The sequence below is a fragment of the Hyperolius riggenbachi genome, chromosome 12, assembly GCF_040937935.1.
Source record: "Hyperolius riggenbachi isolate aHypRig1 chromosome 12, aHypRig1.pri, whole genome shotgun sequence".
Lineage (NCBI taxonomy): Eukaryota > Metazoa > Chordata > Amphibia > Anura > Hyperoliidae > Hyperolius > Hyperolius riggenbachi.
This window is the reverse complement of record NC_090657.1, coordinates 92,623,642-92,646,039: the sequence shown is the minus strand read 5'-3', so window position 1 is coordinate 92,646,039 and position 22,398 is coordinate 92,623,642. Positions and strand designations below refer to the sequence as shown.

Here is a 22,398-nt window from a genome sequence, read left to right as displayed (position 1 = left end):
TGCACTCTGCAATGTTAAATGCTCTGCCTGGCATAATCACAATGCAGATGCAGGGCTAATCACAGTCCAAAAGCAGAGATAGCTCTGAGAATTGATTTCTATTTTCCGTAGAAAGTACACAAACCCTGCAAGGTTCTTATTTCAGTGAGCAGGGGGGATGCCATGGCCTTATGCTGAAAGACTGTAGAGCGCTGGAATATTCTAGTCCTGCTGTAATGATTGCAGCCTTATGAATAATCAAAACTACTTAAAAATAAATGCAAATGGCAGCATAAACAGCACGCACTAATTCGTACCAGCTTCTGCGATATTAGCGCTGATCACTGCAAACGAAGGCAAGCCTGGATGCAGAGGCCAGATAAAATACCTGGCTTCTTCCTGATTTTCCGTAATATTCTGCTTAAGAACATTTAAAGCAACACGCCGCATTCCTGTGCAACGTGTTGCCACATGATCCGTGCCTGCCTCGAAAGTGGCTCCCGGTTTACATAGCATTACTTGGTCCATCTGAAGTAAACTTCCCTCCATTTAATCCTATCTCTGAAATGTTCTAAGTCAGTGTTTCTCAACATTTTATTGGCATGTACCCTTTTTAAAACTCTGTACTCACCAAGTACCCCCTAGCATAGTAAACATTATCACAAGTACCCCCAGGGCTGTGGCGACGGTACAAAGATCATCAGTTTATGAAACCTCCGACTCCAGGTACCCAAAATTGCTCCGACTCCACAGCCCTTGGCAAATATATATTTAATCGTAGTATAGGTAGAAAACCGCTAGGCTAATGTATTTCAGTGGGCTGGCGCACACCAGAGCGATTCGTTTTTTTCCCCGACATGCAAACTCGGGTCCTGCAGCATTTTTGAGTTTTCTGAGGCGTTTCTGCCTCAATGTTAAGTACAGGAAAGTGGAAAACCACTCTGAAAAATGCTAGATCAGATCGGTTTTCCAAGCGTTTTTATTACTGAAGCTATTCAGTTACAGCTTTACTGTATCAAAATATAAAATCTGCTAAACAAAAATGCTCCAAAAAAGCTCTAAGGCTGCTTACACACAGGGACGTTACAGGCGCACGTTAGTGCGCCTGTAACGCTCCCCCAACGCACAGCAATGTAACACAAGTGGGCTGTTCATACAGCCCACGTTGCGTTACATGTAACACTGCACGTTCTTAAGAAAGTGCAGCATGCTACGGCGTCAGAGCGGCTTAAGCCGCGTTAGACTGTTTGCACATGCGCAGTCATGTTGGGGAGGAGCGGAGAGCGGCCAGGCACATGGCTAATTAATATTCACAGCACGTTGTGACGTGCAGTGTTTACTTCCTGGAGCGGCCGCTCTGTGCGGTGATTGGCCGGCGGGACCACGTGATGCCGCATGCGCACAAGAGTACGCATCACGGCATCACGGACGGCAGAGTGAGCTGCACAACGCGGCTCACTCTGACGTCCACATAGAAGAGCACCAGGCGTCGCGTTAGGTGCACGTTATGCGACCTTAACGTGGCACCTAACGCAACGTCTTAGTGTGCAAGTAGCCTAAACATAGCTAGAATCGCTCAGGAAAACCTCTTCAAGAACCGCTAGCGTTTTTTTTTTGTTTTTTTTTTGTGTGCACTGGCCCTTATTTCTTATACTTGGTTAAAGAGACACTGAAGCGAAAAAAAAAAAAATGAAATAACAAATTGGTTGTGTAGTACGGATAATTACTAGATTAGTAGCAAAGAAAATATTCACATTTTTATTTTCAGTTCTATGTTTTTTTTTTTTTTTTGTTTGTTTTTTATAGCATTGCATCATTCTCTAATATTTGCAGTTGGCACACTACTCAGCATTCTAAATGTTTTTCAGAGCAGTCTTGTGAACTACTGACCTTTCCTCTGGAAAGAAAAAGAAATTACAGTGACTGACAGTTGAGATAACAAGCTTCAGAAGAGAGAGCTCTCTGCGACTTTGAAAGTCGTGGAGCTCAATTGATTTTTTTTGCATAGATAACTGGAGTTTCTTAACTCTTCCTGTACTGGAAACAATATTAAACTTATGTCTCTGCTTCTAATGTTTTATTTCTTAGCTGTACTACACATACAAAATCATTATTTTGTTCTTCTTGCTTCAGTGTCTCTTTAAGTATATCAAGCCAGAGAACCCCCTGGAACCATCAGAAGTACCCCCTGGGGTACACGTACCACACGTTGAGAATCTAGGTTCTAAATAAGAACCTGTAACAGGCAGAATCTGCTGCCTGTTACATGCATGCTTGAGGTGAGGAGAACTCGCTTCATATAGATCATGCTATCATATTTTATATATGACATTTATCATGCCTTGCTAATCTTTAGGCTTAAAGGTACGTACACACGTCTGATATTTCTGAACGACTTAGCGTGTGTACGAATGATCGTTAGACTGAAAGCAGCAGTTTTGACTGATCCGCTTGGCAGATCTGTGGACTAATGCTGGGCATACACGGTTAGATCCGGCGGCTCGATTAGCCGCTGGATCGACTCCTGACGCGTCCCCGCTCGTCCCCACGGCCACCCGGATCGATTCCCGCTCGTTTTCGAGCGGGGAATCGATCCGCGCGGTGATCGGACCTGTCGATATTATCAATCGAGCCATCAGCCACTGATAAGGCAGTGTCGACCCGTGTATGCCCAGCATAACTGTCGTTCAAACGAAAGTTAGGTCCGTACATGTGTACAAACGACTTGTTGTTTGAAAGCCTATTAGTTTGACACTAAAAGACTTTTAAACAACAAGTCGTTTGATCATTCATTTGAACTGGTCCCTTGTTCTATCCAGTCTATTGACCATTCAAACGACATGTAAATTAGCTGTAATTAGCATTTTGTCCTTGTGTGTACAAGGAGTCTGAACGACCTTTTTGTTTGAATGACAAGTCATTCAAACGTCTGGTTTGCTCAACAATCGGACGTAAAATCAGAGGTGTATACACATCTTTAGCCTTGTCTAAGTACCACACCCATAGCTGGCATGCAACTAGTGTAGTCAGCTTGGAGAACACTTAAGGTGGCCATACACTGGTCAATTTGCCATCAGATTCGACCAACAGATAGATCCCTCTCTGATCGAATCTGATCAGAGAGGGATCGTGTGGCTGCCTTTACTGCAAACAGATTGTGAACCGATTTCAGCCTGAAACCGTTCACAATCTGTTGTGGTGGTGGTGCTGCCGCCGCTCCCCCCGCCCGCATACATTACCTGCTCCGCCAGCGCGACTCCAGTCCCCAGGTCTCCGCTGTCTTCTCCGCTCTGGTCTCCAGGTCCAGGATGCTTTACTTCTTCCTGCCCGGCAGGAAGTTTAAACAGTAGAGCGCCCTCTACTGTTTAAACTTCCTGCCGGGCAGGAGGAACTGAAGCATGCCAGAGACCAGCGTGTACACGGAGCAGCGGTGACCGGGGGTAGTCGTGCCGGCGGAGCAGGTAATGTATGCGGCTCTATTGCGTCGGTCGTCGGGTACTTGAACGCCGCTAGCGACGCGCTCCCTACCCGCGGGCGATCGGCGGTAATTTTTCGCACGGAGCGATCGTCGGAATCGGACGAAATGGATCGAAATTCGGCGTGTAGCGCAAACGATTGGCAGCAGATTCGATCCCAGTGATCGAATCTGCTGTCGAAACGGCGGCAAATCGGGCCAGTGTATGGCCAGCTTTAATGAGGAACTTTAACCAAGGATTAAACTTCATTCCAACCAGTTGCTGATACCCCATTTTCCACAAGAAATCTTTACCTTTTCTCAAATACTGTCAGTGTTACCCAAACCTGTCCTCAAGGCCCACCAACAGTACATGTTTTGTGGAAATTCACAGACTTAGTTAATCAGCTATTCTGAGACACTAATTACCTCACCTGAATATGTGTGGTTTTATGAAAACATGCACTGTTGGTAGGCCTTGAGGACAGGCTTGGGGAGCTCTGCTGTAGATCATCAAGGGGGTCTGTATGGCTGATATTATGGTGAACCCTCTCCCACTGTGTGATGTCATGGCATTGGTCATAACAGTTTGCTGCTTGTGAACCTCGTTGCATTGTGGTAAATAACTGCTGTTTCCAACTGCCAAGCAACCAGTATCTCTGTGCATAGAACTCTCAGTAACGAACATTCCATATAGACCACCTGGCAGCAATATTATTATTAATTTATTTAGCACCAACATCTTTCATGGTGCTGTAGCATCATCCGTGACATTAAAGATCTTGCCGCCTGTGATAAATGTCAGAATGTAAATCGGGGTGAGGAAGGATTTTACAATGGGCAAACACTGACTACATTTTATTCATTGTTATTCTCACTACAGTTCCCCTTTAACAAGCATACATGTTCAGGGTTAGCTTTTCAGTAGGTATGAGGGATACTAAGGCGCACAAAATCTAACCTGAGTGTCACCACACTGGTCACAGACTGTCTGACAAGTCTGCTGCAGGTACACCACTCCTGCTACAAAGACACTGGAGAACAAACTGGAGACGGCACGCCAAAGGCGCTTGCACCAATTAGAGCTTATACTAGTGCACAAACCATTTCTCATACACCCGAAGATGTTTTCTGCCCAAAATATAGTGTCAACCACTTTGTGCTCCAATACGAGCTATAATATCCAGCCCATGGCATGCTGTCTCCAGGTTGTTGTACTGGAGGTTAAGGATAGTGCTGATAGTGTCAAATCTAGCTGGAGTGGGTCGGCAGTGACAGTTCAGTAACATCTGAGCAGTTGGTAGCAGCACCAGCCTTGTAGATGGAAACCACCTTGCTTTCATCACGTCATACAGCATCCCAAGTGTTGTAGGGCTGGACCAGGCAGTCAATGTGTGGTTCAATCATTCGTATGCATTAGCCTCAGGGCAAGTACGTTTTCTGCATCACACCATATATGGTACGTGATAAGCAGGAACAGACATTTGCATAGAAAGCAATTTCTGATGTTTTGGTGCAGTGGGTTGTGGCAGCGCATTACTGAAGGCATTTTTGTGTGTTCTCCCCCCCCCCCCCCCCCTAATATCTGTGTCCCAATAGACAATACTACAAATGGTCATATTGTGTGGTAGAATGCACAGCCACTGCATCGTTGTCCTTTGAGTCATTAAAGAGGAACTGTAGTGAAAATATCATACTGAATAAAATTGCTTATTATTGCTTTTATTTCAGTGCATATGATTACCGTACTTTTCGCCGTATAAGACGCACTTTTTCTCCCCAAAAAATGGGGAGAAAAAGTCCCTGCGTCTTATACGGCAAAGGCAGGGAATCCCCGACTTACGAACGCCCGCCGATATGAAACGCGACCCGCCGGCACATCGGGAATTCCCTGCCTGTGTGTGTACACTGTGCCTGCTGACGTGCCGCTGCCCTCTCCCCATAGCTGCTCTAAGTGTCCAGCCGCATGTCCCCCGCTAGCGTATAGGCTGCCCGATCCCCCGTGTTCCTCATCTTCCTCCCCCTGGCGATTGCTGGCCCCCCCGGGTGTTAATCTGTAGCGGGCTTACCTCTCCGCTAGTGTATAGGATGCCCGATCCCACCGTGTTCCCCATCTTCCTCCTCCTGGCGATTGCTGGCCCCCCCGGGTGTTAATCTGTAGCGGGCTTCCCTTTCCGCCATGCCCGTTAGGATTGGAGACCTGCCTCACAGCCGCGCATCTTGCTCTAGTGATCGTCACGTGACGATCACTAGAGCAAGATGCGCGGCTGTGAGGCAGGTCTCCAATCCTAACGGGCATGGCGGAAAGGGAAGCCCGCTACAGATTAACACCCGGGGGGGCCAGCAATCGCCAGGAGGAGGAAGATGGGGAACACGGTGGGATTGGGCATCTTATACACTAGCGGAGAGGTAAGCCCGCTACAGATTAACACCCGGGGGGGCCAGCAATCGCCAGGGGGAGGAAGATGAGGAACACGGGGGATCGGGCATCCTATACACTAGCGGGGGAAATGCGGCTGGACACTTAGAGCAGCTATGAGGAGAGGGCAGCGGCACATACAGGTATCAGCAGGCACAGTATACACACACAGGTGGAGGACACAGAAGACACATGAGGCAGGTATGGGGGTCACATAGAGGACACATAGGGCAGGTATGGGGGTCACATGGGGCAGGCATGGGTGACACAGAGGACACATGGGGCAGGCATAGGGGACACAGAGGACACATGGGGCAGGCATAGGGGACACAGAGGACACATGGGAACACAGAGGACACTTAGGGCAGACATGGGGAACGCAATGGTGGGGACACAGGAGGACACCATTTGGGGGAGAACATGTACAAGACGCTCCGGGAATATAGGTGGACCAGGTTTAGGTTTTATTTTTTTTCTCTGGTTTTTGCCCTCTAAACCTGGGTGCGTCTTATATTCCGGATCGTCTTATACGGCGCGAAATACGGTATTTCTCCCTGTGATACAATGAGAGCAGTCATGTTCTGCTTGTAAACATTAAACACAGGCAAGCTGATAGCATCTCCAGCCCTCAACCTGCGTAAATTTCATTCCTTCCTCCTCCCCTCAGCATCTGAAACCTCTGGCTAGTAACCTCCTCATGCCCAGACTGAGCTCCCATAAGTCCTTGCTACTAAGGCTCAGAGTGCCAAGGCACTGGAGAAGCTGTGGGCGAAGCTTGTTTAGTTTATAGGGGAGTAGAGTATTTTAAAAAAAAAGTATTAGGCTTGAGGAATGCCCTATAAACTATATGAAAGGAACTCAACTATGCAATGAGTAAAAGTTTCTCGGATCCCCTTTAAAGGTCCATACAGACTAGAGATGGTCAATAACTTACATGAAAATTATTTTCAGCTTGGAGTTGGGCCAGTCAGATACTTTTTTCGACTGTAGACACACTATGAGCGCTTTCTGAGTGCTTTTCTGACCATCTGAGCTTTCTGAGTGCCCATTGACTTGCATTAAAATCGCTGCAAAAATGCCACAATCACAATTTTTGAAAAATCGCATTGACTCTGATGGTCAGAAAAGCTCTCAGAAAGCACTCATAGTGTGCCTGCAGCCTTCCTCTTGATTTGGATTGGCCCAATTCCATGCATTAGGCCTAGTTCACAGTGTTCTGCATTGCAGAATAATTCTGCATGGCAACTCCATGCCCATACAATACTATGGGGCTGTTCACAGTACTGCGTTGTAACTGATTGCGTTATTCTAACTCGCTGCATGCAGGCTTTGTATTAAAGTCTATGTCCAGTCTCCATTGCAGTCCACAGTCATTATAACACATTAAAACACTTTCGTTATTAAACTGACCACTGTGAACCTAGCCTTAAATTTTAAAGTCAGAATTATTTGCCTCTCTATGACCATTGCTATTACCAGGGCTGTGAAGTCGGAGTGGAGGAGTCGGAGCAAGTCGGTGGTTTCATAAACTGAGGAGACAGATTATTTTTTGTATAAGCTCCACAGCCCTAGTAAGTAAAGTAGAACCCCTTTATAGTAAACTCCAAGGGACCAGGAAAAGTAGTTTACTATATCAGAAAATGACTAGATCAGAATCGGCCATACATTGTATGTTTATACAGATGCATTTGTTGGGAACTGAGGACTGAGTTTACTATATCCAGAGGTTTGCTATAATGTGATTTTACTGTATTAGCCTAAAGGTGGGTACACACGTCAGATAAAAGCCTTTGGAAAATGAAAGATCGCAGACCAATTTTACCCCCGTTTTCATGTAGTATGAGAGCATACTCTACACCAGGGGTCAGGAACCTTTTTGGCTGAGAGAGCCATAAACGCCACATATTTTAAAATGTAATTCCGTGAGAGCCATACAATAGGTTTCAAACTGGAACAGTAGGGCTCACGTCCCTGTTGCCATGGTGATTTGTACACAGTTGATCCTCTGGGCAGCGGAAGTGTCAGACACGTCTTCAGCTTTTCTTGGGTTTCAGGAACATCAGCAATTTCCCCTGAGAGCCAGACAGGAGAAATACTTACTAACAGCTTGTACAACTAGCTAGCTGACTTGGGGGTTAATTCACTTTGTAGGACGAGATCCCCGCACTTTGGCCCAATAGGCTGCCTGTCAGCCTGCCTACTGATTTGTTTGTGAGCCAGATGCAAAAAGAGCCACATCTGGCTCCCGAGCCATAGGTTCCCTACCCCTGCTCTACACAGTCTATTCTATTGAGCTGAACTACCCATCAGATAGAAATCTTTGCAAGATGCTGCACGCAAAGATGCTGTACACATTCAACAGATCAGTATCTGCAAAAGATCCATCCCTGCAAAATGCATTTATAGTCTATGATATCTGCAGATCTCATACACACCTTGTTTAACAGACATTCATCTGCAGATCAGACAATCATCTGCAGATCCAAAGATCCATCCTGGTGGATCTGATCTGCAGATGATTGCCCGTTAAACAAGGTGTGTATGAGGATCTGCAGATACCATAGACTATGAATGCATTTTGCAGGAATGGATCTTTTGCAGGAATTGATCTTTTGCAGATACTGATCTGTTGTATGTCTACAGCATCTTTGTGTGCAGCATCTTGCAAAGATTTTTATCTGATGGGGAGTTCAGCTCAATAGAATAGACTGTGTAGAGTATGGCTCTAATACTACATGGAAGTGGGTAAAATTAGTCTGTGATCTTTCATTTTCCAAAGACTTTTATCTGATGTGTGTACCCACCTTAAGGAGTCGGAGTCCAGGAGTCTGATTTTTGTAATTACTCCACAGCCCTGACTAGTACTGTGCAGAAGGGAAAAGGGACAAAGGATTGACTTTTAACAATCTAGTATGGCAGATCATTAAACCATGTTGTGGCACATCTGAAGTGATGCTATATTTTCCTTCAAGGTGATTGGGACCACTTCAGGTGATGAAAATGTGGTGTCTCTGCATAGAGCAATCATAGTAACAGTCAAGAAAGTAGAATTTTTTTTTTTAAAATGAACCAGAGACAAAGCACCCTCCTGTATTTTACTATATATATCAGTGGGAACATTAGAGAAAACACCTACCCTGCTCTCTGTTTCATTCTTCACTGCTCAGCCTGCTTGTTATCAGTTTGATAAAATCCCAGACTGAGCATTCAGTCTGGCTTTGCTCAGGAATCATAGCTGAGTCTGTCTTCTCTGATGTCTTTTCAAGCCCAAGCCTGCCCCCTTCTGGCACTGCTATAATGACTCCGCTATAATAATTCCTGAGCAAAGCCAGACTGAATGCTCAGTCTGGGATTTTGTCAGGGCTGATTAGAAGCGGGCTGAGCAGTGAAGAATGAAACCGAGAGCAGTGTAGGTGTTTTCTCTAATGTTCCCACTGATATATATGGCAAAATACATGAGAGTGCTTCGTCTCTGGTTCACTTTAAGTAGGTCGGCATTGGTAGCTTTTTTTATATTCTTCTCACTTCAGATTGCATTTAAACAGTCCTCAGTCTCGGTACAGCAGCGGTATACAAAATACAGATATAAAAATAATAGCAGCGCTGCTTTCACAGTAGGCAGCAGTCTGCCGATCTATAAACAGCAGTGCGGTCAGCAGCAGCCAGCAGGGGAGATGAAACTGTAACTCAAAGGCATAGAAAGTCTGTCTGACTGATGTATTAAGTGCAGAGGACTGCAGGTATCTAAATTTGTTGCTTAGGCAACAGCATTAGCCCAAAGTGCATGTAATTATAGATATAAGCTTTACATCCTACTTATATTATTTTCGCCTTTTCTCCCCTTTTTCAGCTAAATCAAACCGGAAATTGACGTTTTTGTACTTGGCTAATGATGTGATCCAGAACAGCAAACGCAAAGGTCCTGAATTCACCCGGGAATTTGAGAAGGTTTTGCTGGATGCCTTCTCACATGTGTCCAGGTAGGTACCATTTTGTCCATTGCAGTTATATTTGATTCAGTCTACATGAAGCGTCTGAATATTTAGACAGTTGTAGGAAACCTTTGATTATTTTTGTTATCATGTGTTTAGCAAGGATGGGCGAGAAAGGTCTTGCGAAAAGCAAGAGCGTCTTGCAGAGTGTGGGAGGTGAGAGCGGGATAGGCGGGGTTAACTCACCTGGCTACCACCTGCATTCCGGTGCATTTACAGCCAGAAGTTTTGGCTCTGAATGTGAAAGTGAATGCCAAATGGATGCATTGAATGTTCTTTAGTTATTTGGCCATGGCACCTAATTTGCAAATTTATATTGTGTTTTCTAATAAACCCGAATAACCGGTAGTGCAGCCAAACAATAAGCTTCAGAGGTAAGTTACTATATTTTTCGGACTATAAGATGCTCATGGGGAGAAAAAGTCCCCGTGTCTTATAGGCCAAATGCAGGGAGTCGCCGATTAATGATCGCCCGCCAATAATGAGCCACTGACATGCCACATGTCGGGGCCTCTCTGCACTCTGTGTCCTGTGTGTCTGCCTCTGTCCCACTTAGTGTTCTCCTCCTGTCCAACCAGTGTCCTGCATGTCCAGCTTTGTGTCGCCTCTGTGTCTCCTGCTGTGCTGTAATTAGCAACACCTAACCCGAAGGTGCCCACGGCGAACAGTGACTTCTCCTCTCACTCGCTCACTCCTTCCCCAAGTGCCTGAACTTCCTGGCTGCGTCATTATGCAAGCGACCGGCTCTAGGGGGAAGGAGTGAGCGAGTGAGAGGGGGGGTTTGGTGAGTGATACAGCACAGCAAGGGGACACACAGGACGCTGGGGTACAGGAGGAGGACACTAAGTTGGACAGAGGCTGACTTAAAGAAGGAAACACAGGACACTTGGGAACAGAAGGAGGACATTAAGCGGGGCAGAGGTGAACTTAAAGGGGGACACACAGGACACTGGGGGACTGGAGGAGGATACAAGAAGGGGGCAGGAGGGGAGGACACAAGGGGGGGGGGGGGGGGCAGGAGGGGGACACAAGGGGGGGGGGCAGGAGGAGGACACAAGGGGAACAGGAGGAGGACACTAGGGGGACGGGGAGAACATCCACAAGACGCTCCTGGACTATGGACGCACCAGGTTTAGTATATTTTGTTTTCCAGTTTTTTGCCCTCTAAACCTAGGTGCGACTTATGGTCTGGAGCGTTTTATAGTCCGCAAAATACGGTAATTATTCCACCCATATGCTGCATAGTTCCGCTTGGCCATGCTATAGGCAAGAATGCTTGGTTGAGTAATCTGGTTTCTTCCAATGGAATGGGAGGAACATCCCCACATTATTTTGAGCGGTTTGTGGCAGTAGGAGAAAAGCTTGGACTTCCATGCTAGGAAGTCTAGTAAATTATGAGGAACTCTTTGTGTGATTTTTGTTTGGGGAGATCACTTAGCACCCACATTTCACATAGTGTGGTTATTTTGGAAGACCTGTAGTACCCCATCTCGTCAGGAGGAGGAGCTGTATACCAAAACGTACAACTTCACCTTCTGGAAGATTTGGGCATGGCCTGTGTATTGGCTGGAGAGAACAGTTATCAGAATCAAAGACCTCGTCATTCAGGCTACCACTAAACTATTTCTACTCACAGAAATTAGACTGTTCAGCTTTATGGATGGAGAGGCTGAAATCCATTAGCCTATCAATACATGTAATTGTTTTATTTAGATCCTCTCATTTTTCTGGGGAAATAGTACTTCTGATGGGTCCTATAATAAACTGTATGATAACAAACTTTAGTTTGTGTAGACCCTGGAAAGCAGCTTACGGTTTACTTCCATAACGTGATATATTGAGGTGCAACCCTTCAGCAGAGGTGGGAGCCTGAGCTCCCTCTTTACCTCCGCACACAACATTGAACACCTAAATACAGTGGTATGCGAAAGTTTGGGCAACCTTGTTAATTGTCATGATTTTTCTGTATAAATCGTTGGTTGTTACGAATAGAAATGTCAGTTAGTATATCATATAGGAGACACACAGTGATATCTGAGAAGTGAAGTTAAGTTTATTAAATTTACAGAAAGTGCACAATAATTGTTTAAATAAAATTAGGCAGGTGCATAAATTTGGGCACTGTTGTCATTTTATTGATTCCAAAACCCTTAGAACTAATTATTGGAACTCGAATTGGCTTGGTAAGCTCAGTGACCCCTGACCTACATACACAGGTGAATCCAATTATGAGAGAGAGTATTTAAGGGGTCAGTTGTAAGTTTCCCTCCTCTTTTAATTTATTCTGAAGAGTAGCAACATGGGGGTCTCAAAACAACTCTCAAATGACCTGAAGACAAAGATTGTTCACCATCATGGTTTAGGGGAAGGATACAGAAAGCTGTCTCAGATTTCAGCTGTCTGTTTCCACAGTTGGCAACATATTGAGGAAATGCAAGACCACAGGCTCAGTTCAAGTCAAGGCTCAAAGTGGTAGACCAAGAAAAATCTCGGATAAACAGAAGCGACGAATGGTGAAAACCGTCAGTCAACCCAAAGACCTACAACATCATCTTACTGCAGATGGAGTCATTATGCATCGTTCAACCAGGCAGCGCACTTTATACAAGGTGATGCTATATGCGAGAGTGGTGCAGAGGAAGCCTTTTCTCCGCCCACAGCACAAACAGATCCACTTGAGGTATGCTAAAGCACATTTGGACAATCCAGCTTCATTTTGGAATAAGGTGCTGTGGACTGATGAAACTAAAATTGAGTTATTTGGGCATTACAGGGGGCGTTATGCATGGAGGAAAAAGAACACAGCATTCCAAGGAAAACACCTGCTACCTACAGTAAAATATAGAGGTGGTTCTATCATGCTGTGTGGCCAGTGCAGGGGCTGGGAATCTTGTCAAAGTTGAGGGATGCATAGATTCCACTCAGTATCCGCAGATTCTGGAGACCAATGTCCAGGAATCAGTGACAAAGCTGAAGCTGTGCCTGAGGCTGGATCCTAAACACTGCTCAAAATCCACTAAGGCATTCATGCAGAGGAACAAGTACAACGTTCTGGAATGGCCATCTCAGTTCCCAGACCTGAATATAATTAAAAATCTGTGATGTGAGTTAAAGAGAGCTGTCCATGCTTGGAAGCCATGAAACCTGAATGAACTAGAGATGTTTTGTAAAGAGGAATGGTCCAAAATACCTTTAACCAGAATCTAGACTCATTGGAACCTACAAGAAGTGTTTAGAGGCTGTAGTTTCTGCAAAAGGAGGATTTACTAAATATTGATTTCATTTCTTTTTTGTGGCGCCCAAATTTATGCGCCTGCCTAATTTTGTTTAAACAATTATTACCTACTTTCTGTAAATCCAATAAACTTAATTTCACTTATCAAATATCATTGTGTGTGTCTCCTGTATGATATATTTAACTGACATTTTGTATCATTACAACCAACGATTTATACAAGAAAATCGTGACCATTAACAAGGTTGCCCAAACTTTCGCACCCCACTGTAGGTCAAGTATAAAGCAGCCTACACTGACTATCTGACATCATGGAGGGAATAGGCCAAACACACATCATGCTGAAGCAATGACTACCTAGTGTGCGAGTGATTAGCAACCTTTTTATCAGGGCTGTGGAGTCGAAGTTGAGAAGTCGGAGCAATTTTGGGTACCCGGAGTCGAAGTTAGAGATTTCATAAACTGAGAAGTCGGGAGTCGGATGATTTTTGTACAAAATCCACAGCCCTGGTAAGTATTAGACTAAGGAGTCAGAGTCGAGGAGTCAGAGCCATTTTGGGTACCCGGAGTCAGAGTTGGAGTCAGAAGATTTTTGTACCAACTCCACAGCCCTGCTTTTTATTGGCAGCTTGACCTATTGGGGGTGGGGGGTGGCTCAGCCAGAGATTGCATTTGAACTCCACTCAACCCCACGAACCCTAGTTCAGATTTTTTTTTTGTACTTTCTGCAAGTAATCACAGTAATTTGAGCTGTCAGCTTTGACTAAACCGTGCCAAGGTGTGTGCCGGGTTATGTGGTAATATGTAAACACAGGAGGTTAACTCTTTCCGTGCTCCCGTGATACCAGGAAGTAGACACTGCAGATTTATTGTAGGAGTTCTGTAAGGTGTAACGAATGTTTTTCTTTAAAGAGAATCTGTATTGTCAAAATCGCACAAAAGTAAACCTACTAGTGCGTTAGGGGACATCTCCTATTACCCTCTGTCACAATTTCGCCGCTCCCCGCCACATTTAAAAGTGGTTAAAAACAGTTTTAAAAAGTTTGTTTATAAACAAACAAAATGGCCACCAAAACAGGAAGTAGGTTGATGTACAGTATGTCCACACATAGAAAATACATCCATACGCAATCAGGCTGTATACACCCTTCCTTTTGAATCTCAAGAGATCATTTGTGTGTTTCTTTCCCCCTGCAGCTATCTTCCACTGAAGTGTCAGGCTGTTTATTCCTGCAGAGTGCAGACAGCTGTGCCTGTATGTAATTCGCAACAAACACAATTGCTAACTTCCAGTCAGAGCAATATCCTGCCTCTATCTGGCCAGCAGACGCTTGTCAGCCAATCAGGTGCACTGTCATACACCCTTTGCCTGCTGTACCATACCTAGCAGGAATTACATAGATTAGCATTCAGGTGGGGGGCTTCGGTTGGACGCAATCGTGAATTGCGTCGTTTAACAGGGACGCCCCGTGTAGGCACATCTCTCACACGGTCCCCTCCCTAACCACTCACCTGTCAACCGCATCGTAGAAGCTGCAAAAAATAAAATTTAAAATCACAAACACTGGTCCACATGACAGCCCAGGGGCCGTGTGGGAGATGTGCCTACACGGGGCGTCCCTGTTAAACGACGCAATTCACGATTGCGTCCAACCGAAGTTTCCCACCTGAATGCTAATCTATGTAATTCCTGCTAGGTATGGTACAGCAGGCAAAGGGTGTATGACAGTGCACCTGATTGGCTGACAAGCGTCTGCTGGCCAGATAGAGGCAGGATATTGCTCTGACTGGAAGTTAGCAATTGTGTTTGTTGCAGTTGGCATTCAGTTTAGAGGTGGTGGGGTGAGTTCCCTGGAGGTGAGAGGTCCAGGGCTTGCCCGCACTTCCCTCTAGGTGTCGCATGGTGGTTTGGGGGACCCAGTGAGTGAGAGAGACCTGGGGCCCCTGGGCTGTCATGTGGACCAGTGTTCCTGTATGTAATTCCTCAGTATGTGAAAGCCCAGCCAGCTCAGAGGAGGATTTATCCAGCTTGTAAAAGATAATAGAGCAGAGAGAAGCTGCACTAATCTAAATAACACACAGGCAGTGTGCAGAGAGGGGCCTGGAGGGGAGAGATGCATCACAGAACCACAACACTGAAGAACTTGGCAGCCTTCCAGACACAGGCTGGCAAGTCTGACAAGAGAGAGATAAGTTGATTTATTACAGAGATGGTGATAGTAGAACGTGCTGCAGTAAGCCAAAACACATTAGAATAGCTTTTGGAACGTCTAGGATGGAAGAAAACCGGATGAAATTTTTGTTACGGAGTCTCTTTAAAGATTGTTATGCAGTTGCTTATCTTTTAGAGCAGAGTGGAAGTTCTGGGTTTGAGTTTAGGTCTGCTTTATCTTAGTTGTATGTATACTCTATGCCCATGATAGGCAGCTATGTGGGCCTCCTACCTCTTCAGGATAAGGCGGAATTAGCAATGCATTGTAATTGCATTATAAATTCAGGGGGCAATGTGAGGTTGAACCACAATATTTGTGTTAGAAGTGTACTTATCCTTTAAGTAGCTGATGCGGCGACTCTAGACATCACTTGAGCGCTCTTTGGTACTTTAGGATGAAACAAGGGGACTAATGCATTGTGATGCAGCGATCATACACTTAGAATAGGAAGGGAGTAAAAGATAAAATATTGCCAGCAGCATTTGGCAGTTAAACAACCTTCACATAAATCATAAGATGGAGATTTCGCCAAACAGGCTTATATTCAAGGCCATATATCAGCTCAGCGGGAGCTTTCATCCACAATTTTACTAAAGAAGACGGGAGATAATTTAACCCCTCCTGCGCCATCTATGCTGACTCTGTACTCTTCTTGTATACTGCCAGTCAGTCTCTTTTTACTCCTCTGTATTTCAAGTGACTTTCCGGTCATAGAAATAGGACACACAATAGCTTGAAATTAAAGCAGAGCTGAACTCAGAACTTCCTCTCTTCTCTAGAAGATAAGCAACAGTGTAGTAACCTTTAAAGAAAAAATATTCTTTGGTACAGCTGATGGAAACACTGCAGGTTTATTACTGGATTTCCTATTTCCTGCTTTCATGGAAGCAGACATATTGTTTACAACATGTGCTTTACAAATTAGCTGCTCTGCCATGGCAGGGGAGATTCCTGAGCCGACACAGCTGAGAGATTAAATTACAACATGTGATTAGACACAGATGAGGGGGAATTAGACAGGCTAAACTCTCGAAATACATACAGGAAAGATTTCTCTCTGTTTTTCATTTCGTCCTGTGCAACAAGTTCAGGTCCACTTTTATATAAACTGAATTTTTGCAAGCACGGGTTGCTGCTCCCGACCCACATTTTTCATCCATAGAAGAGACTCTGAACCCATCTATATATTTAATAGTGCAACTACTTGGAAAGAACAGTTCAATTGTCGATAGCTCTCTGCCTGTCGGTAAAGACAACCCGAGGTGGCATTGTCAAATCATGTTAGGACACAGTCATGTTCTGTATACAATGACCTGCCACTGAGTCCTTCCAGTAGTTGGCATCCCCTACCAGACACATAACATATATATTGCGCTTTTCTCTTGGCGGACTCAGAGCGCTTTAGAGTCGGGGTTCAAATCCTGACTCCAGCTATTATGTAAAACCGTAAGGAATCTTTGGACAAGGTTCCCTAATGCTCCTGGTCGCCTTTGGAGCTTGCCCTAAAACTCTAGTTGGCGTCCCCTACCAGGGATATCTGGTGGACTCAAAACCCTTTAGAGCCAGGGGCCAAACACAAAGGGTTAACCCTGTCAGTGCCCCCTGGAAAGTGAATCCTAGCTATAGCTTCAGGGATTTTTTAGGCTTTCCATAAATTGTAATGAAGTATTTTTTTTACATAAAGGTAAGCTAATCCTTTAGAACAGAAAGACCTGAATTTAGTTCCTCTTTAAAGGCTATGGCATCTGAGATTTTTGAATGTGTCTCTATGCATTGATAAAGCCTAGTGTGCCATAGATGCTAGCCACTGCATTTAATAACATTAGCAGCAACTGCTTAGCAACTTGTCTGTATGTAAGCTCTGTAAATGGCAGTGTAAAGTAGAAAGCAATCAAGAATTTGATGTTAAAAGGATGTGCATGATATATCATGACTGTATTCCAACAGCAAAATGGAGGAGTTGTGTTACTGATGAGTGTGCGCACAGCTCATCTGTTGTATAAGAAATGCCTTGCACAAGAATTGACTGCTGTTTTGCTGCAAAAGTCTGCAACCTTTACCAAGGTTATAGCAGACCTTAGGCCTTGTTCACATTGCGTTGCGCTCGGGCTCTTGCCCGTGCTGAGCGGCTTTTTTTGTTTGTTTTTTGTAATCGCTCTGCTCTGCGTGTTATAAGCGCTTTTGTAAGCGCTTTAGCAGAGCAATTATTTAAATCACTTTCTGACGTCAATTAGGAAGTGGTTACTTTGCCCCCAGAAATGAATAAATACAAATTTAAAGCGCTGGAGAAATCGCTATATAAAGCGCTTTTTCAAGCACTTTGCAATTTCCCTATACCTTCCATTCAGGGCAAATCGCCCTGAAAATGGTACATGCAGTGCCTTTGTCAGCGGAAAGCAAAAGGAACACCCCAATGAGAACTATCTCATTGGAAAGCATAGTGTAAGCGCTTTTAGGGCGAATTGTGCAAATCGCCTGCTCTTAAAAACTCCAAAAACCGCCTCTAGTTTGAACGAGCCCTTAGTGAGTATTGCTATAAGGTTAGTGCAATGCAGTGGTCATGTGATTGCACATACCACTACAATCATATGGCCTCTAGATTGTAAGCCTTCGGGCAGGGTCCTCCTCCTTATGTTATCCTACCTGTTCAAGCACCTCCATTACTGTACACCCATCCTATGGATCTGAGAGAACTCTTGAGAACTCACCTTGCCTAATCTCCATGCTCCCACCCAGTGACTAAGCATTACCTTGTACTCATACTGTGCTGCATGATCTGGTTTGCATGTATTCCTGTATTGTCATATTGCTGTATATCACCCCTAAACATTGTCTGTAACCTAAACTAATGTCCAGCACTGCATAATATGTTGGCGCTTTATAAATACAATAGAAAAATATAGCCATTATTTAAAGTGACACTGAAGCAATTATTTGTATCTGTAGTACTGATGATTAATAGAATATATATATATATTATATATAGTGACTATATATATATATATATATATATATATATATATATATATATATATATATATATATATATATATACTAATATATATATATATATATATATATATATATATATATATATATATATATATATATATATATATATATATATATATATATATATATATATATATATATATATATATATATATATATATATATACTAATTATATATATATATATATATATATATATATATATATATATATATATATATATATATATATATATATATATATATATATATATATATATATATATATATATATACATATACATACATATACATACATATACATACATACATACATACATACATACATACATACATACATACATACATACATACATACATACATACATACATACATACATACATACATACATATTAGAATATATATAATCATTGCATATTCTGTCATGTTTGCAATTACAAACCACACTCTGTATTTTCAACTGTGACACAAGTAGAGCTACTGACCCTTTCAACTTCCTTAGATGCCTGGAGAACTCGTGTGCTGGGTCCCCTGGACCTAAGCCTGGCCGGTGCCTTGTCTCAGCCGGATTGCTCCTATGGCTTCAGGAAGTCACCAATAGAACACAAGAGACGGCACACAAATGGCTGCAATGATTTTGCTGTATTCGGAACAAGTGCACTTGTCAGCCATTTGTGTGCCGTCTCTTGTGTTCTATTGGTGACCCTTTCAACTTCCCTGCAGTAAGAATCTTATCAAAATCTATCTGTTTCTTTGATGTATAAGTGCTCCAGAAAACGGCGACCCAAGCTCAGAGAAGCTCTTTTGCATAGATAACAACTGAAGTTTCTTAACTCTTCCTGTACTGGAAACAATATTAGACTCCTATATATATTTCTTAGCTGTACTACACAGACAAATAATTCTATCTTAAGTTTATTTTCATTTTAGATTCCCTTTAATTTACTTTTTAACAACACTCGCTATGGGTTTGATGACTGAAGGCTTTTATCGCCTAATAATGAAGACAGCTGTTAAATAATCCGGGTCAGGTTTGTTGGACCATTTCTGTGTTCTTCGGCCTTTTGACAACCTCAGCCATTGTAGCCCAATGTTACACATTGTGTGATCATTCCATTCTGCTGCTTTCACAAACCAGATTTGTTGTCTCTGTGTTGTTTAGTGAAGCAGACGATGGCTGTCGGAAACCACTGGAGAGGCTGCTACATATCTGGCAGGAGCGAAGCGTCTACACCGCCGACTTCGTCCAGCAGCTCAGACTGTCTATGGATGAGGATGACAGCCCCCGAGAACCGCCAGGTACTCCGCCCCCGAGGAACCCTCTGTGGCACTGGTCTCATCTGCTTTACTTGAGACATGGATGTGAGGGGCACTTCTTCCTGAGGGGCACATCCTATTAACCCTCTTCATTCACAGGTGCCCGCTCCACATTCATATTTTACACATTTTCAGCATTGTTTTAAATATGTGTATTTGTGTTGTAGGACATCCTGTTCCGTCTTATTTCACTTCCTGGTCTGGTGACACCCAGTACCCTGCTGTGAGCTAATGTTCCAATTCTCTCTCTGGGGTGCATTGCTTACTCGCTGCTCAGGTGCACCTACTACAGAGCCAGTGGCACTATCAGCAGCAGATTCTCAAGAGTCTAGTAGGTTCTCCAGTCGGGCAGTTTTAGCTCAGCAGAGCCCTGGCTCTCACCTAGGTAGGTTGTAATTGTGAATATCTCGACGGCAGAGAAAAACGACTAAAAAGCATCCCACCTTTCTTACTCCAAAACTTTAGCAAATCCACTTTTAAATGGAACCTGAAGTGAAAAGAATATGGAGGCTGACATATTATAATCAACACAAATTACCTGGTTGTCCTGCTGATCCTCTGCCTCTAATACTTTTAGCCATAGTTGCAAAGCAATCATGCAGATGAGATGATTTTGACAAAAAAACTAATTAGCCACGTACTTGGTTCAGGTGTGTGATTTATGGATTTTTGTCTTGTGATTCAGACAGTACTGCATCCAAAGAGGTCAGCAGGACTGCCAGGCAACTGGTATTGTTTAGTCACTTGACAAAGGCGTGGATGCGCCAAAGCGCATCGTGAGGTCACTCCACAGGTTTACCAGAGGGAAGGCTCCTACTGTCCATCACCACCTGGGACACCCACCACTGCTGGCCACAGAGGAGGAGCAGGTTGCCACCCATGGTTATTTGATTGGGGTCTTGACCCAAGATATGCCTGTTTTTATTACTCTTGAGTAAGTGTTCCTAATGCTTGTGTGTTTTATGATTCAAAGTTTTAATGCACTACGGAGCGCTCCTCCATCTTTCTTTTTAACTGGTATTGTATAAAAGGAAATAAATATGGCAGCCTCCCTATTCCTCTCGCTTCAGGTTCCCTTTAAAACAACCTTAAGTGAGAGAATATGGAGGCAGCCATGTTTAACCAGTTCAGATTCCCTTCCAATTTGTCCTAAAGATTCTAGGATGTGAGAGTCACTTCCTACACTAAATGCCACTGCCGCAAGTGCCCCCATTGTCACCTCTCATGCACGTACCAGTTTAAAATCGAATGATTGCTGCCTCAGCTGCAATTATTAATTAAAAAAAATTTTTGTTGGTTTAAAAAAAAAAGTTTAACCACTTCGGGACCACAGTCTTTTCGCCCCTTAAGGACCAGAGCCTTTTTCTCCATTCAGACCACTGCAGCTTTCACGGTTTATTGCTCGGTCATACAACCTACCACCTAAATGAATTTTACCTCCTTTTCTTGTCACTAATACAGCTTTCTTTTGATGCTATTTGATTGCTGCTGCAAGTTTTACTTTTTATTATATTCATCAAAAAAGACATGAATTTTGTCAAAAAAATGACTTTTTTAACTTTCTGTGCTGACATTTTTCAAATAAAGTAAAATTTCCTATACATTTGAGCGCGAAAGTTATTCTGCTACATGTCTTTGATAAAAAAAAAAACATTCAGTGTATATTTATTGGATTGGGTAAAAGTTATAGCGTTTACAAACTATGGTGCCAAAAGTGAATTTTCCCATTTTCAAGCATCTCTGACTTTTCTGCGCACCTGTCATGTTTCATGAGGGGCTAAAATTCCAGGATAGTACAAATAACCCCCCAAATGACCCCATTTTGGAAAGAAGACATCCCAAAGTATTCAGTGAGAGGCATGGTGAGTTCATAGAAGATTTTATTTTTTGTCACAAGTTAGCGGAAAATGACAGTTTGTGACAAAAAAAAAAAAAAAAAAAAAGTTTCCATTTCTTCTAACTTGCGACAAAAAAAAATGAAATCTGCCACGGACTCACTATGCTCCTCTCTGAATACCTTGAAGTGTCTACTTTCCAGAATGGGGTCATTTGTGGGGTGTGTTTACTGTCCTGGCATTTGGGGGGTGCCTAATTGTAAGCACCCCTGTAAAGCCTAAAGATGCTCATTGGACTTTGGGCCCCTTAGCGCAGTTAGGCCGCAAAAAAGTGCCACACATGTGGTATTGCCGTACTCAGGAAAAGTAGTATAATGTGTTTTGGGGTGTATTTTTACACATACACATGCTGGGTGGGAGAAATATCTCCGTAAATGACAATTTTTTTATTTTTTTTACACACAATTGTCTATTTATAGAGATATTTCTCCCACTCAGCATGGGTATGTGGAAAAATACACCCCAAAACACATTATACTACTTCTCCTGAGTACGGCGATACCACATGTGTGGCACTTTTTTGCACCCTAACTGCGCTAAGGGGCCCAAAGTCCAATGAGTACCTTTAGGATTTCACAGGTCATTTTGAGAAATTTCGTTTCAAGACTACTCCTCACGGTTTAGGGCCCCTAAAATGCCAGGACAGTATAGGAACCCCACAAATTACCCCATTTTAGAAAGAAGACACCCCAAGGTATTCCGTTAGATGTATGGTGAGTTCATAGAAGATTTTTTTTTTTTGTCACAAGTTAGCGGAAATTGATTGTAATTGTTTTTTTTTCACAAAGTGTCATTTTCCGCTAACTTGTGACAAAAAATAAAATCTTCTATGAACTCGCCATTCTCCTAACGGAATACCTTGGGGTGTCTTCTTTCTAAAATG

General features: G+C 43.4%; 1 protein-coding gene across 1 annotated transcript in view; it reads left to right on the top strand.

Moving 5' to 3' along the window:
• The window catches only part of RPRD1B (regulation of nuclear pre-mRNA domain containing 1B), a 103,792-nt gene that overhangs the window by 18,682 nt on the left and 62,712 nt on the right, over window positions 1-22,398 (top strand). Inside the window, exons 2-3 of the mRNA XM_068262844.1 lie at window positions 9,703-9,832; window positions 19,466-19,602. Of these exons, the coding sequence (XP_068118945.1) occupies window positions 9,703-9,832; window positions 19,466-19,602 (267 nt within the window). The remainder of the gene's footprint in view (window positions 1-9,702; window positions 9,833-19,465; window positions 19,603-22,398) is intronic.